This window comes from Garra rufa, chromosome 19, assembly GCF_049309525.1.
Source record: "Garra rufa chromosome 19, GarRuf1.0, whole genome shotgun sequence".
In the NCBI taxonomy this organism is placed as follows: Eukaryota; Metazoa; Chordata; class Actinopteri; order Cypriniformes; family Cyprinidae; genus Garra; species Garra rufa.
This window is the reverse complement of record NC_133379.1, coordinates 5,323,585-5,338,943: the sequence shown is the minus strand read 5'-3', so window position 1 is coordinate 5,338,943 and position 15,359 is coordinate 5,323,585. Positions and strand designations below refer to the sequence as shown.

At 35.6% G+C, this 15,359-nt stretch overlaps 1 protein-coding gene across 1 annotated transcript in view; it reads left to right on the top strand.

The window, feature by feature from the left end:
- LOC141292550 (uncharacterized) overlaps positions 1–13,934 on the top strand; it is a 23,627-nt gene extending 9,693 nt beyond the window's left edge. Inside the window, exons 3-10 of the mRNA XM_073824581.1 lie at positions 1,996–2,170; positions 6,131–6,367; positions 7,873–7,988; positions 9,351–9,498; positions 9,588–9,640; positions 9,770–9,867; positions 9,961–10,111; positions 11,261–13,934. Of these exons, the coding sequence (XP_073680682.1) occupies positions 1,996–2,170; positions 6,131–6,367; positions 7,873–7,988; positions 9,351–9,498; positions 9,588–9,640; positions 9,770–9,867; positions 9,961–10,111; positions 11,261–12,595 (2,313 nt within the window). The 3' untranslated portion in view covers positions 12,596–13,934. The remainder of the gene's footprint in view (positions 1–1,995; positions 2,171–6,130; positions 6,368–7,872; positions 7,989–9,350; positions 9,499–9,587; positions 9,641–9,769; positions 9,868–9,960; positions 10,112–11,260) is intronic.
- The last annotated feature ends 1,425 nt before the right edge of the window (positions 13,935–15,359 follow it).

The following is a 15,359-nucleotide window of genomic DNA, read 5'->3' as shown; positions in this document are numbered from 1 at the left end:
ATTGAACTTTAACAAAAATAAATTCTATTTTAAATAGGGATGCACCAAATGTTCGGCAACCGGAATTATTCGCACTAAATGCAGCAAACATGTCGGCAGTGTGGAAACATTTAAAACTGTCCGAGAAAGACGCAAAATTCATTACAAGCACCGACAGCACAAGATTGTTTAGTATCACATCGCATGTCTTCCATGAGAAGAGAAAGGGATGGTTGTTGCTGGTTGCTGTATGATGACTGAAAACGTGAAATGGCAAAAGTAGTACTGAGGTGGTCTTGCGGGTTTCCGCCAAAATAAAAGTCAACATTCATAAATGTTAAGATTGTAATTTTACTGTTGTTCTGTAAAATAAAATACAAAAAGTAACACAAAAATAATAACAATCATTACAACAGCTCTATTAATACATTTATTATAACATTCTCTGTTGCTCAGAAAGGCTGCATTTATTTGTGCATTAAAAACACATGCCTGATTTAAGAAGGGGGTCTTAAAAACGGCCAAAGAATATTATTTTACTAACATATTACTTTGAAGTTAAATTGTGCTTTGTTGGTAGGCCATAATGTCTACTAGAATGTTACAAATGTTCAGTGTTAAATATTTTTTAATTGTTATGTAATTGATTTGACAATTGAAAGACAAAACTGTAAAAAGTGTGTAATTTTGTTCGGTTTTCATTTCGGTGCATCCCTAATTTTTATGTATATTAAAGTAGAAAACTTTTTTAAATTGCAATAATATTTCACAAAATTACTTTTTTTTCCCTGTATTTTGGATCAAATAGAAACAGCCTTGATGAGCATTAAAAAAAAAAAAAACATTGAAAATCTTACTGATCCCAAACTTTTAAACGACAGTGTATAATGTCACAAAAGATTGGCATTTGAAATGCATCCTGTTACTTAAAACTTTCTATTCGTAAAAGAATCCTGAAAAAAGTCACGGTTCCCACAAAAATATTAAGCAGCGAAAACTGCTTTCAACATTGATATTGTTGTTATTGTTATAAGAGCTGATATTGTTATAGGAGTTTTTACCAACGGCTATTTTCTTGCCAAGAACAGAGTACTTCACAGTGCAAAAACAATGAACAGCAAAGCTCTTTAAGAAAAACTTTGGCCTGTGTAAGTTTAAAACGACATGATTTTAAACAATACCAAATACATACACAAATAGTTTTATAGGTCTGTAATTTATTTAATTTATGTAATGCTTACTTTTGTCAAGGGACATGATACACACGCACAGCTCTGCATTTCGTTTTCCATATTAACTGTGTCTCTTAAATGTGGCCTGTGCATGACACACGAAATGGAGAATGTAAAATCGAATGTTAAATGATTTAACTAGCCATAATAAAAGATTGTGTTACACCAATCACAAATAATGTTCCTCCAAACACTTATAAAATGTTGAAGAGTGCTTGAATTAGTAATGAACATAAACTAGCGCTTTTATGGTTTGTTAGACAATCCAGCCATGTGCTGGCCAAAAATATCAAGACTCCTTTCAGATATTTTCATTTGAAAATAAAAAATACTCATTCTTTTGCTGTATGAAGTAGCCATGACTAAACTAGAAAGCATTTTAAACAAAACCTCAGTGTGCTTGTAATATATTACTTATTAATAGTGTGTTTAGAACAAGATGTCATTTTATAACAAAATAAATAAGTAAAGAGAAAAAGTAAGGCTTTTCACAGTTTCCATTGTAAACAGTTGAATGTGAGAATGTTGCAAAGATAAGCATCTAAATTTCAACTGGCCTTTTACCACCCTTTTTTAAAAGCAGTTTAGCTTGGTTGTTTTTTTGCCTGAGGTGACGAGTGTCCTATTGTTAACTACTATAGCATAGGAAAAAGGGAGAGGCTTCTCTATAGCATTTACTGAAGCTGTTAAAATATTTCAGGCCATTAAGCACTTTGTCGTGCATGTGAGCTCAAAATAGTAGTTTCGTGTTGTAGATGTTGTTTATATGCAATTCTGCATGCAGGATGAAGTCCTCGCTGTATCAAAAAAGATTGTGGTCAGAGTGGAGGATCTGGTGAAGTGGACTTGTCAGGAACCACCGCAGTGGAAACACAGCAGTCAAAACATTTATGAGTCTCAGAAGTCTGATGGGTCACAAGATGCTAGTTATCCACAGGAAGGAAAAACCAAGAGTGAGGGTGAGTAACTGATGAAAAATCCTGAAGTGTGTGTGTGTATTTTATTATTATTATTTTTTTTCAGATTTACAAATGAATATTAATTATGTGGTGTCATGTAACTAAGGCCCAGGTGTTTTGCCCACCTTGTTAAAAGGCAAATTAACATGAATGTTGACTAGACTTTTTCTTTTGGAAGTATTTTGTTTAATGCTGACCAAGAATGAGCAATAAAATTATGTTCTCAATGGGAAAATACACACACACAAATGCAGATTATTGTGGTTGTTAAAAAATGCATAAATGTTTAATTCATACCAGTTGAAGTAATATTATTTAAGGGCCATTCTACAGAATTGATGCAAACTGCTGTCCCACAACCAAAAAACACATTTAAAAAGCATATAAGTATTTAAATATTAGATGTTTATTAAGATCCTTCTATTATCTTTTGAAACCCACTATAATATTTCAAATATTAATAAGCTTAATATCTATAAAATCATAATTTACTGGGTACTTTCAATTGGCAAGTGGCTGTCCTGAACCCTAACCCCTGCATTTCAACTTATGAAAATGATATTAAAATAAATAAATAAATTTTCCATTGTTGTTTTTAAAATTATATATTTTTAATGTTTTTAAAAGTACATTTTTTTATTCTTTTTTTTTAAAGTTAAACCAATTAGGGGCTACAAGACATAAGCCTGGTTACCGACGAGCAAGTGAAAAATACAATAATAAGACCGTTTAGACTGTTACAGTAGACAGATCTCATAATTTAAGGTAAATGTGTTCAAAAGTCTGAAAAATCTGTGTGTAACTTTAAGAAACGTTACTGCTAAACACCTTTTTTTTTCTGCAATTAAGCATGTTTTTTTGTGAGTTATTGCATAACATTTAGTTTTTATACCACTGTTCAGAACTGTGCTAGCTAACCATGTGCTGATTAGCATCTTTGAGCTGGATTCAAAAGTATCTAAAATTGTCAAACAAAACAAAAGGGAACACATAATCCTCATATTTGGGGAAAATAAACAATTTTAGTACAGTTAGTACAATTTTTTTTTTGTGTGTGTTTAAGTAGTGTTTTAGAATGTTTTAGTATTTGGTGGCTACCAAAGCGCTACTGTCGCTATTGAAATTGTGCTGTCATTACCGAAACATGGGATGTTTTGTCAAAAATAAAGTATACTGAATTATCAACTAAGATGTTTATGAGTTTTCAGTTCAGCGTGTATTCAAACTAATGAATCCTTAACTTTGAAATCAGTACGATCAACATTCTGCCGTTGTAAAATTGGATTTAAAACACAACACATCTCATAAATGACACTTGAACAATTGTTAAATTAAAAAAAAAATAATAATAAAAATATATTTACAATTTAGATGCAAGCAAAATCTTAATAGTTCAATATAACCCTTCTAATTAACTTATTATTACTGTGTTTGCATAGTGACAAATTTGAAGAGAGGACAAATATTCCAAAACTTTCAATAAAATACAATATTAGTTAACTGCACAATTATTAGAAATCTGTACCCCGGATATTATACAATTTGCATACATACAATATTTGTAGAAAGAAATTTTTTTAAGATGTTTCCAATTCTGACTTTGGACCAATTCTGTAGAATGACCCTTAAATAATATAATGGCATATGTAGTTTATTTTTTTATTTTTTTCAGTTTTAGTAATTTTAGTATGTCTGCTTAAACTTGTGTCAGTTGCAACATTTCTATTCTTTTTGCCGTTTTATTTCAGCATTTTTTTTTTTAATGAATACTTGACAATAGCTGTGTTTCCATCCACTTATTTTATGCGCATTTTAGAATATCGCATTAAAAAATGCTGGATGGAAACGCCAAGATGCACATAAATTCTAAAAACTTGCGTATGTTTTTTTTTTTTAGAATTTTTACGCATCTTGGCGTTTCCAGTTGAGTATGATAAACTTTTTATAATTAAATTCCTCCATGCACGTTAAAAAAAGTCATGTGATTTTGCACGATGGGACGGGATACCTTGACTAACCAGCAAACCTATCTCTTTGCACAGGATTATAAATGTTGTTTTGGTCATACTAAATTACCTGAGCGAAGTCTGTCGTCAAAATATTTCTGTATAATTGCCTTGCACGACTGCATTCCCAAACATCAGGTGTCTGCCTCCAAAAACAGTGACTGCATTTATTGTGTTTCATCTGGTCGCTCTGAGGCACAAGTAATATGACATTTTTTATATTCAGTGGCTTCTACTATTTTTCTTAGTGATATTTAAGTTAACAGATCACATTAACATTAGGTTACTTAGGCTATAGCATTACTGGAGCTGGGTCAAAGAGAAAAAAAAGTTTTCACCACCTACATGCTGTCACTACTAAAACATGGGATGTTTTGTCAAAAATAAATTATACTGAATTGTCAACAAAGATGTTGTGAGAGTTTTTACTTCAAGGTGTATTTAAACTAATAAATCCTTAACTTGGAAATCAGTACGATCAACATTCTGCCTTTTACGAAGTAAAATTGGATTTAAAATTGTTAAATTTAATTATGGATTTACCTCTACCCTCTTTCTTAGTGATATTTAGTGCCAGTTTATCAGGAAGTGACGATTTTGTTCTCTTTGGCTCGTTGGATGGAAACAGTGCTTTATTCGTAAATGTTTTATGCAATATTCCAATTTTGTGCACAAGTTAAATTTGCATTTTTGAATGGAAACAGCTAATAACTAACACTGACTGAAAGAGTAAAAGTCACTAAGTACATTTTGCCTTATCTCCTTATGAATCTAGTGCTGTTTGAGGGCTTTTGGCAGGAGATGAATAAAGAAAATTGCCTATTGTGTCTATTTTGCATTCTAAAATCAACGCAACACATCACTGGAGTAAGAACCAAAATTATTTAGACACCAAATATAGTTTTGGTATTATCTCTTTTTTTTTTTTTTACTATTGGGTGCATGCCACTATAATTAATTTATGTAAGTTAGAATACCAAAATAAAGTAAACTGTGACATATTTTACCCAAAAATTCTTCATACAGTGGACTACAAGTAAAACTGCTAAAAATTTGGGACCAAAAATTATTCAGACACTTTGACCTGACCATGTTTTGCTTAAGTGTTTTTTCTTTAATTTGTAATGCTACCTTTTCACATCACAGACTGAACAAAGTTAAGCATTGCTTGGTAATTGGTACCTAAATTGGTATTGTCGAATTGTGTACTTAAATTTAACAGCTGACAGCTATTCAACCCAATTCATTGCCTTTCTATCAAAGTTGACATTATCTGACATTATCAAGATGAATTTGCTGTTTAACACAGTTTAACGCTGAGTTCTTGTCATATTTTATTACCATTTTCTAACCTATAGCGAATAAACTGAAAATCTGAGAAATCTTGAAAGTGTCTGAATAACTTTTGGTTTGACTGTAGTTATTATTTATTTAATTTGCATTAGAGCATGACGGCTGATCTGATAGTGAAGATACACTGCAAAAAATCATTTTCTTACTTAGATTTTTTGTCTTGTTTCCAGCCAAAATATCTAAAAATTCTTAAATCAAGAAGGTTTTTCTAGACTAGTAAAAAGTGTTTTCAGAAAAAAATAGTCAAAATTAAATGAATTTTAGCTTCAAATAAGATAAAATGAAAATAATCTGCCAAAAAATTTTCTTGTTTTCTGTTTGAAATTAGATTTTTTTTTTTGCTTACCCCATTAGCAGATTGTTTTGCTTGTTCTTAGCAAAAACTCACTTAATTTTGACTTGTTTTTTTCTGAAAATAAGAAAATAATTTTTACCTGTCTAGAAAATCCTTCTTGATTTAAGAATTTTAAGATATTTTGGTTGGAAACAAGACTTTAAAAAATTAAGTAAGAAAAGCATTTTTGCAGTGTATTAATCATTGTTTTAAAGTAAATAAATTGTACCTAAATGTACGGACTGACACTTCTCTGTTCTCTTGCAGATGAGCCTCTAGTATTACAGCAGAAGGTTAAGGTTCTCAGTTACCCCCAGTATTGCCGCTTTCGTTCCCTTCAAAGACGTGTGCAAGATCAGGCTAGCTCCCCTAGTCTGCAGGACCCTCACCTGCTGGCTCTAGGGGGGATAAAAGTGGCCCTCAACAACACACGAGTCCTCTACTGCCGAGATACTTTCAACCACCCTACTATAGACAACAATGCTAGCATTCTGACACAGCTTGGTAAGTACTACACTCTTGTTGGATTGTGACCATAAACTTGTGATTTGGCAGAATAATTCAGTTGTCAAACATTTAAACAATTACTTAAAGGATAACTATTGCCAAAATGCAACCTCGGCTGTTTTTTTTACTGTAAACGAGACAAACATATATCTAAAAGCATAATTACGACAAACGAGCCATTTTTGAGATTGACCGTGATTTCGTTTTGTTTTCAATGGCCGGTGAATGGGAATACTAGGGGCATAAATTTGACCGCATCAAAATCGGTATTTTTATAACACTAAGAAGGCTCGACACACCATGAAACTTTGCTCGAAGTATCGCCTGGGTCTCTACACATGAACTCGAGCATTGAGAACATTGTTTGTGTACACAGAGTTTACTAAAAAGAAAGGTTTTGAACAACTCACTTTCACTGTTTGGGTTTCCGCTCGCGGCCGTCTTGCCAGTCAAGAAGTGTCGATCTCCGAATGCGAATGAATGGACTCCATAGGACGAAATATTAGGCTTATATGAGGCTCTTTTTACAACTAGAAGGTTAATATTGTTTTTCATTTGCGACAAAACAACGAATTAGCCGTGCATTTATATGGAAATATGCTTTAGGAGCTATCCATCCTCGCATTCGGAGATCGACACCTCTTGACTGGCAAGACGGCCGCGAGCGGAAACTCAAACAGTGAAAGTGAGTTGTTCAAAAACTTTCTTTTTAGTATACTCTGTGTACACAAACAATGTTCTCAATGCTCAAGTTCATGTGTAGAGACCCAGGCGATACTTCGAGCAAAGTTTCATGGTGTGTCGGGCCTTCTTAGTGTTGTAAAAATATCGATTTTGATGCGCTCAAATTTATGCCCCTAGTATTCCCATTCACCGGCCATTGACCACAAAACGAAATCACGGTCAATCTCAAAAACGGCTCGTTTGTCGTAATTATGCTTTTAGATATAAGTTTGTCTCGTTTACAGTAAAAAAAACAGCCCAGGTTGCATTTTGGCAATAGTTATCCTTTAAATTAAAGACTTCCAAATTACTAATATATAACTTGGGTGATACAATACAATGTACACAGGGTCAAAAATTTAGTCATGTAATGTCACTTCATGATATGGTATGTCACTTATGTTATTTTGACAGAAGACCTTTAAGTCATGATAGATGTTTTCTTAAGTACACTGTTTAATTTGTTTAAGATCTGTTTATTTAATATTTGGAGTGTTTACTTAATTGAAAAATACTTAAAGGCTACATACCATTTTATTTGAATTCATTTATATTACAATTTGACTAAAAATTAGTGTGTTCAATGGTGTGTTAGTTTTTAACCTTGTTATTGGCCTTGAGAAAAGTGTAATTTTACTTGTAGTTGTATTTGATACTTAAATTTTGGTATTGTGACTTTAATATTCTTTGATTTAAATTTACTCACAAAATGCTCGAAATAGTTGCTTTTTTGGTTGGAAGCATTATACTTTAATTAATGTCTTATTTGACTTTCCCAGGATGCTCCTCTCTCAGTCTGAAAGGGCGACCTCGTAAAAGAAAGGGCGGGGATGGCAAGGATGCTGATCAGCAAAACCATAACCATTTATCTGAGTCATGGATGGAAAGGATGAAGGTATGCTGAGGAGTTTGCAGCACAATCTGATCTACAGACATTTTTATGGAATACAATTCTGATGACTAAACAGGATGTTTTAAAATTTTGAAAAAAAAAAATTGTGAAGTATACTGTGACGTCCCTGTGTGCTTCCTGTTTTGTTTTAACTTTGATGTCTTGACTTCCTTTCACACCATTTATGTCTTTTCTTTTGACTCTTTACTGTCACTTTCATGTATCAAAATCTTGTGCATGTCACTGTTTGCCAATTTCTGCAAACATAATTTTAGATAAAATGCTGAATTACTAATTATATTATTTTATATTATTTGAAAGGGACTGGTCTCGTTTAAAAAAAAAAAAAAACAGATTAATCATATTAGTACGAAATTTGATTTGAAGCAAAAACAGAAAAGGTTCAATACTGAGTTCCAGTTCCAGTTTTTGTGTTTTAAAAATGTATAAATATAAAAATACAAAGTTTTCATGCTCTGCCTATAATATCTCATATTATCTAATGTTAACATTGCCTAGCTATACAGCCAGCAAATCTTGCTGAATGATTCATTTAAAAAGTTCAAATTACAATTTCCTGTGGCCTCTATGCTGTAGTATACACAATAGCTTAGCAACTTTAAGCTTATGGTAGGTCTTTCTTGAAAGGTATATGCAATATTAGAAAAAGTTTTGAATAGGATTTTAACTTCATGCAGTCATATTCACCGTTGTTCAGCAAATTCTCACTTGTGAAATCGAGCCATTTCCATATAGGCGAATCTTGAAATTTGTGCAGTAGTACCTCCTATGGATTTAAACCCCATAATTTGTTCATATGTTAATAATAAATGGCAAACAAAGTAGGGTATATAAACAATGAATAAACTCCATGAAATTAGTCCCAAAGTTGGGAAAAGAATTTATCAATTTTCTAACCAGGAAATGGGACCAGACTGTTAAACCTGCTGTAGAATAGGTCATAGAATGACACAAGTTTTTAATACTAGTGGGAGATCCTCCAACACGTTTTCCCTGCCGAATCCCTTTATCCATTCAGCATGTTTTATTAGATTTGTGTTGGTTTGAAAACTTTTTTTTTTTAGTCAGTTAACTCTTTTGAAGAGATAAGAGTTAAGCCAAATGCAGTTTGGGAGTTTTTAGAAACACAAACAAACATTTCCATATAAATCCATTTATTATGGAATTTTTCATGAAAGTGAAAGATTTCCCAACACAGATTTTGCAATTGGTTTATGTTGAACACACTGAGTCACAGCGGTGACAAACAGAAACTCTAGTCTAATGTGATCACACCTTAATGTTCCTATTTATCAGTTACCGAAGGAAAGATCCTCACCTAATGTTTTTAACTGTTCCTTGTAGGAGAATGTGATGGGCAGTGTGGAGATGCATTGGGATGGGAACTGGCTTCCACATCCAGAGGAGCAGCTCTTCCTGGATCAGCTGTATTTCTTTATGGAGCGCAGGGGTTCGCCTATAAGCAAAGTTCCCAACCTAGGTTTCAAAAAGGGTATGTATACATGACTGGAATCACTTCTATGCATTTTTTTCAAAACTTAACTTAGGAATTAACCAATTTGTCTTATTATTTGTCCACAGTTGACCTCTTCCTCATGTATTCAGTTGTAAAAAGACTGGGGGGCTATGAGAGGGTAAGTTTATTATGTTATTTAATTACTTGGCTCTGCTGAGTAAGCTGTAATCCATCATAACAGAGTGAAAGTGATAGTGGTGATCTCAGTAGTGTAACTGAGAGTAATTGTCCTTCCCATCACCTGCAGGTGACATCACATCGTCAGTGGAAGACCGTGTACAATGAGTTGGGTGGAAGCCCAGGCAGCACCAGCGCTGCCACCTGCACCAGAAGGCATTATGAAAGGTGAGTATTTGGCTCTGATTACAGCATCAGTTCATTTCTGCTGTATCAAAGAACTTCGCTCAGCTAAGTGTTTTCTCTGTCAATCAATTCTAGGCTGATGCTCCCTTATGAACTGCATGTAAGAGGAGAAAACACAGAACTTGGCAAGCCTAGAGCTACGTTTGTTTCACCCACTACCATCAAAAAGACTGTGCGGGGCAAAGGGGTGTCAAACAACCCAAAAAAGAATGCAGTTACCAACCAGGTGAGGATTTTACTTATCTGTAGCACAGGAAAAGAGAAATGCTGATTCTTTTGTTTGGTACGTGCAAGTTCTCTGAATATATGAAATGGTTAAAAACCATAAAGCCACACAGGAAGAGCAGCTTGACTGAAGTGAAGTAAAGTATCGATATGTGCAGTTTACCTGATATACATTATGCCACATGCTGTAGAAAAAAACTGGTTAAAGTCCCCATGAAATTAAAATGTAAGTTTTTTTGGCTTTTAGTATGAAAATGTTAGCCTTACGGTTATCTGTAAGTTAGTGTGTTTCAAAACAGTGAAAAATTGTGCATTTACAAGTTATAAGCATTTAAAACTTAGCCTCTAACTTCTGCCAATATGGATCAATGAATTTGATGACATCACCCTGCACTTCAGCTTCTCCTCAAACTTTCTGTCCAATCAAATGCTCTCTAGAATCTGAAGCGTCCCGCCCCCTTTATTATAAATAGATGCTGGAGCTGTGGCTAAAATTGGTCATTTGTTCACAGAATTTGTGTTTTCTGTATGATAAATGGCACATAGTGCACTATATAGGGGATAGGGAACGATTGAGACAGTGTTAATATGCATTCTGCCACAGCGTGCACACACAGTTTGCACCAGTCCAAAGAGACAATGGCACGGAGCAGATCATATGGGCAAGTCGGCGCAGACCACAAAATGTATCAGACCCATTTGAATTCTACACAGAATAGTATATTTCATAGTAATATGGATAAGATTGCAGCTGTCATATACTTCCAAATGTGGCTTTACCGAGCTCAGGGTCTCTAGCCTAAGCTGTGATATAAACAAAACACTATTGGCTATTTTAAAAAAGGGGTGGGACTGCTTGATATTTTTCACCCTGTCTTCCTGTTTCAGTTGAAATTACATCAGCACACAGAATAATACTGCATGTTTAAAAGCACTTCAGTGGACCTTTAAATAATTGTGAAGCTGTCTGAAACTAAAAAAATATATCAGGACTGATTAAAAACAACTGTGTGCACATATTCCAAGATTTAGTGTAAAACCATCCTATCATATCAGATCTACTAGGTCAAGAAAGTACTGTCCATTTTTGTGTGTGTGGAATAAGCAACAGTAGAATAAAAATTGTTTCTTTTCTGTGCTACTTTTTCAGGCCTCAACACCAGATGGTGCTGTTGTTGTGCGTAAAAGAGGAAGACCGCCTGGAAAACGCAATGCCAAAGTTCTGGCCAGAGGCAGAGTTGGAAGACCGCCCTTGCACCCCAAACCTCCCTTAGAGAAACCAGCAAGACCCCATCAAGAGATTGTCCAGCCGTTGACTATTTTTCAAGAACTAAAGCTCACCAACCATCCTCATGGCCAAGGTCTGTCGCTCGTATCCTCTACACCGCTGCCCCACCAACCCATGCTGGGGCAAAATGTAAAGATGGAGACTGTAGAACCTCAAGCTCCTTCCTTTCTCTCAGTTCCTTGCAAAATACTGGCAGGTGGTTCCCTAGAAGGATTCAGTCCCACTAAAGGACTTTGTCCTTTGGATCTCTTCCGAGCCCGTCTAGGCCTTAATGGAGCAAGCACTCATGAGGTAACTCCTCAAGATTCTTCAACACCCCACCAGACAATTATAGTGCATCAGCCTAAAGTCAGTACGCCTGAGACTCCAGAGAGTCCCCAGCACCAGTGTTCAGGGTGTAGTTCAGATGCCTCGTCCCAAAACGGAGGACTCGCCATGACTAGACCTCCCCTGCCCCCTCTTAGGATCCTCCCGCTGGACATCGGATGCAGTCTGCAGTTGCGTCAACTGATGCGCACCCGTCTTGGCTCGGCACACATGAACACCTTCACCAAGCGACTTTCTGAAGTTCTGGCTCAGGATCTCAGCAAGGTCTCCCAACCCAATGGAAGTATTCCTCAAGACCAATCGCTCCCGCTGAACCTGAGCAAGCGAGCTATTACCAAGAGGTCTTCTGGAGATTTGGAGCTCGCAGAGCTCCAGAGTTGCGACGACCAGTTAATGACCAAAAGGCCAAAGATGGAAGCCGAGGATCTCGGAGTATCTCTGAAGTGGAATGGCACGTCCTTTCTGGTGCCTTTGAACCAAGATGAGCCAGCTGATCTTAGCTCTCCCAGCAGGGCCAGAGCTTTAGCTCAGGACAGGACCAATGTGGCTTTGACTCTTCCTGAGGTCGCTTGTTTCTCCTTAGTGCCCAAATTGGATGTCCCACCTGAAAAGCCCTCCAGTATTGGAGCTTCCTCGGACACTCTACCTTGTATTTATCACCTGAAACAAGGGGAAGACAAGACCAGCACAATTGCAGTGACAGTTAAGAATGAACCAGAGAGCACATCTCTGAATACAGATCTAGAACCTCAACCAAACAGTGACCTCTACTCACAGTGTGTACCTACTGACGACATCAAAGAGTCGGACGCAGTATCCTCTCTCAAAGTACTTTCTAGTTCCTTCCTTTCGAAGCCATCAAGCTGTTAGCATGCAGACTTGAGAGCGTTACTAACGCTTGCTACTTTATCACTCCTTTCTGCTCTGCCTTTCCCGTGGACACGTTTGTGTTGTGTATGATCAAAGAGACAGTTCTGCAGATGCGTTGCTATCTGCTAAATACCTGCTTTTAAAACACTACTAAACTTTGAACTGATGCAGGTGGCCATGGTTCTACCAAAGATAAGGTGCCTTGAACTTGATTAGTCTATATTTTAGTACTTTTAAGTTGAAACATATGCTGTAGTTAGTGGATCATCAAATGGCCAGCCAATAAAGGACACATGACTCAATTGAATTAAATGACTCATGGAGCATTTGATTTTCTTCCTTTTTTTTTTTTTTTTTTGAAAAACAGGTATTTAAGAAAAACAAGGACACAGAATCTGGGTCTGGTTACTGTTGGATCCAGATATCAAACACATATTGTGACATCATTGCAGAAGATTTGGTCAGCTACTGTATTTTTTTTTCTTGGACAGAAATGCTTTTGTTTATAAATGGTAATTTGTTTTTATTTTATGATGAAAGCCATGTCATTTTGTGGGTGTAGGTCATATTGGTTTATTATTTATCTGTTTTACTCCTTTATCTCAGTTCTTCTTCACTGTTCCTAGGCAGTGTGATTTCTCTTCTTTGTGTGTATTTGTTAAACTTCGCTATTTAAGAAAAGGCCACCGTATGACCTCTGTGCTGGATTTTATCATATTTTCCGTAGCTACTCGTTTTAAAACAATGTACTGTATTGTGCAAATAGTATGCATATTTTGGGTCCCAATGCAAATTTCCTTTTTTCTATCATTTAAAAGTGCATTTTATTAACATGTAGTCATATATTGTAGGTAATTACTATTTGTGACAGCATTTATAGACAGCATTGATGTGTGTTTACAACGAGACTGATGTAGAGCCGCCTGTTGTGAGAAAATGGATAACTTAATTTGCTTTTCACTCCTCCTTTTAGACTGACCTCTCTTAATGCAATGTATTTCACAAGTTTACAGATGACAAATTATATTTTCATAATTTACACTCAGTTTTCTACAATGAACAGTAATTAATTGCTTGTGTAAAACATTTGTATGATCGTTCTTTATTAATCTGTTGGTCGTATTTTTCTTTCATTTAATTTCTGTACTTGAAAGACAGCCAAACAGAACGCTAATCCTTATTTAATGTTAATGTATAAACTGTTGTTATACCACCAGGTTACAAAATTTTTCTCCTTATTTTGCATGCTTATGCTAATGGGACATGGGCTCTGTGACAGATCGTCATTGCAGACATGTTTAAACACTGAATATTTATAATAAAAAAAATTATATACTGATATTGTTTTATTTTGCTGAAGCAAATGCAAAAATTTAAATATCTTAAAGCTTCTTACAATTACATTTATGATTTTATAGTAACATTAGTGGTAACACTTTAGTTTAGGGACCAATTCTCACTATTAACTTCATAATTGGCATGCATATTCTTAGTATATTGGTTCTTTATTAGTACTTTTAAAGCACATATTAATGCTTTATGCTTTTTAGATCCATTAATCCAATCCCATACAACTAACTTACTATTAATAAGCAACATTAATTAGTTCACTTCTATAACAAAGATTTGCAGATAATTTACTCACCCCTTGTCATCCAAGATGTTCATGTCTTTCTTTCTTGAGTCGTAATGAAATTGTTTTTTGGGGAAAACATTTCAGGATTTTTCTCCATATAGTACAGTCGTGGCCAAAAGTTTTGAGAATTACATAAATATTGGAAATGGGAAAAGTTGCTGCTTAAGTTTTTATAATAGCAATTTGCATATACTCCAGAATGTTATGAAGAGTGATCAGATGAATTGCATAGTCCTTCTTTGCCATGAAAATTAACTTAATCCCGAAAAAAAAACTTTCCACTGTATTTCATTGCTGTCATTAAATGACCTGCTGAGATCATTTCAGTAATCGTCTTGTTAACTCAGGTGAGAATGTTGATGAGCACAAGGCTGGAGATCATTATGTCAGGCTGATTGGGTTAGAATGGCAGACTTGACATGTTAAAAGGAGGGTGATGCTTGAAATCATTGTTCTTCCATTGTTAACCATGGTGACCTGCAAAGAAACATGTGCAGCCATCATTGCGTTGCATAAAAATGGCTTCACAGGCAAGGATATTGTGGCTACTAAGATTGCACCTAAATCAACAATTTATAGGATCATCAAGAACTTCAAGGAAAGAGGTTCAATTCTTGTTAAGAAGGCTTCAGGGCGTCCAAGAAAGTCCAGCAAGCGCTGGATTCAGCTGCGGGATCGGAGTGCCACCAGTGCAGAGCTTGCTCAGGAATGGCAGCAGGCAGGTGTGAGCGCATCTGCACGCACAGTGAGGTTAAGACTTTTGGAAGATGGCCTGGTATCAAGAAGGGCAGCAAAGAAGCCACTTCTCTCCAAAAAAAAATACATCAGGGACAGATCGATCTTCTGCAAAAAGTCTAGCGAATGGACTGCTGAGGACTGGGGCAAAGTCATATTCTCCGATGAAGCCTCTTTCCGATTGTTTGGGGCATCTGGAAAAAGGCTTGTCCGGAGAAGAAAAGGTGAGCGCTACCATCAGTCCTGTGTCATGCCAACAGTAAAGCATCCTGAGACCATTCGTGTGTGGGGTTGCTTCTCATCCAAGGGAGTGGGCTCGCTCACAATTTTGCCCAAAAACACAGCCATGAATAAAGAATGGTACCAAAACACCCTCCAACAGCAACTTCTTCC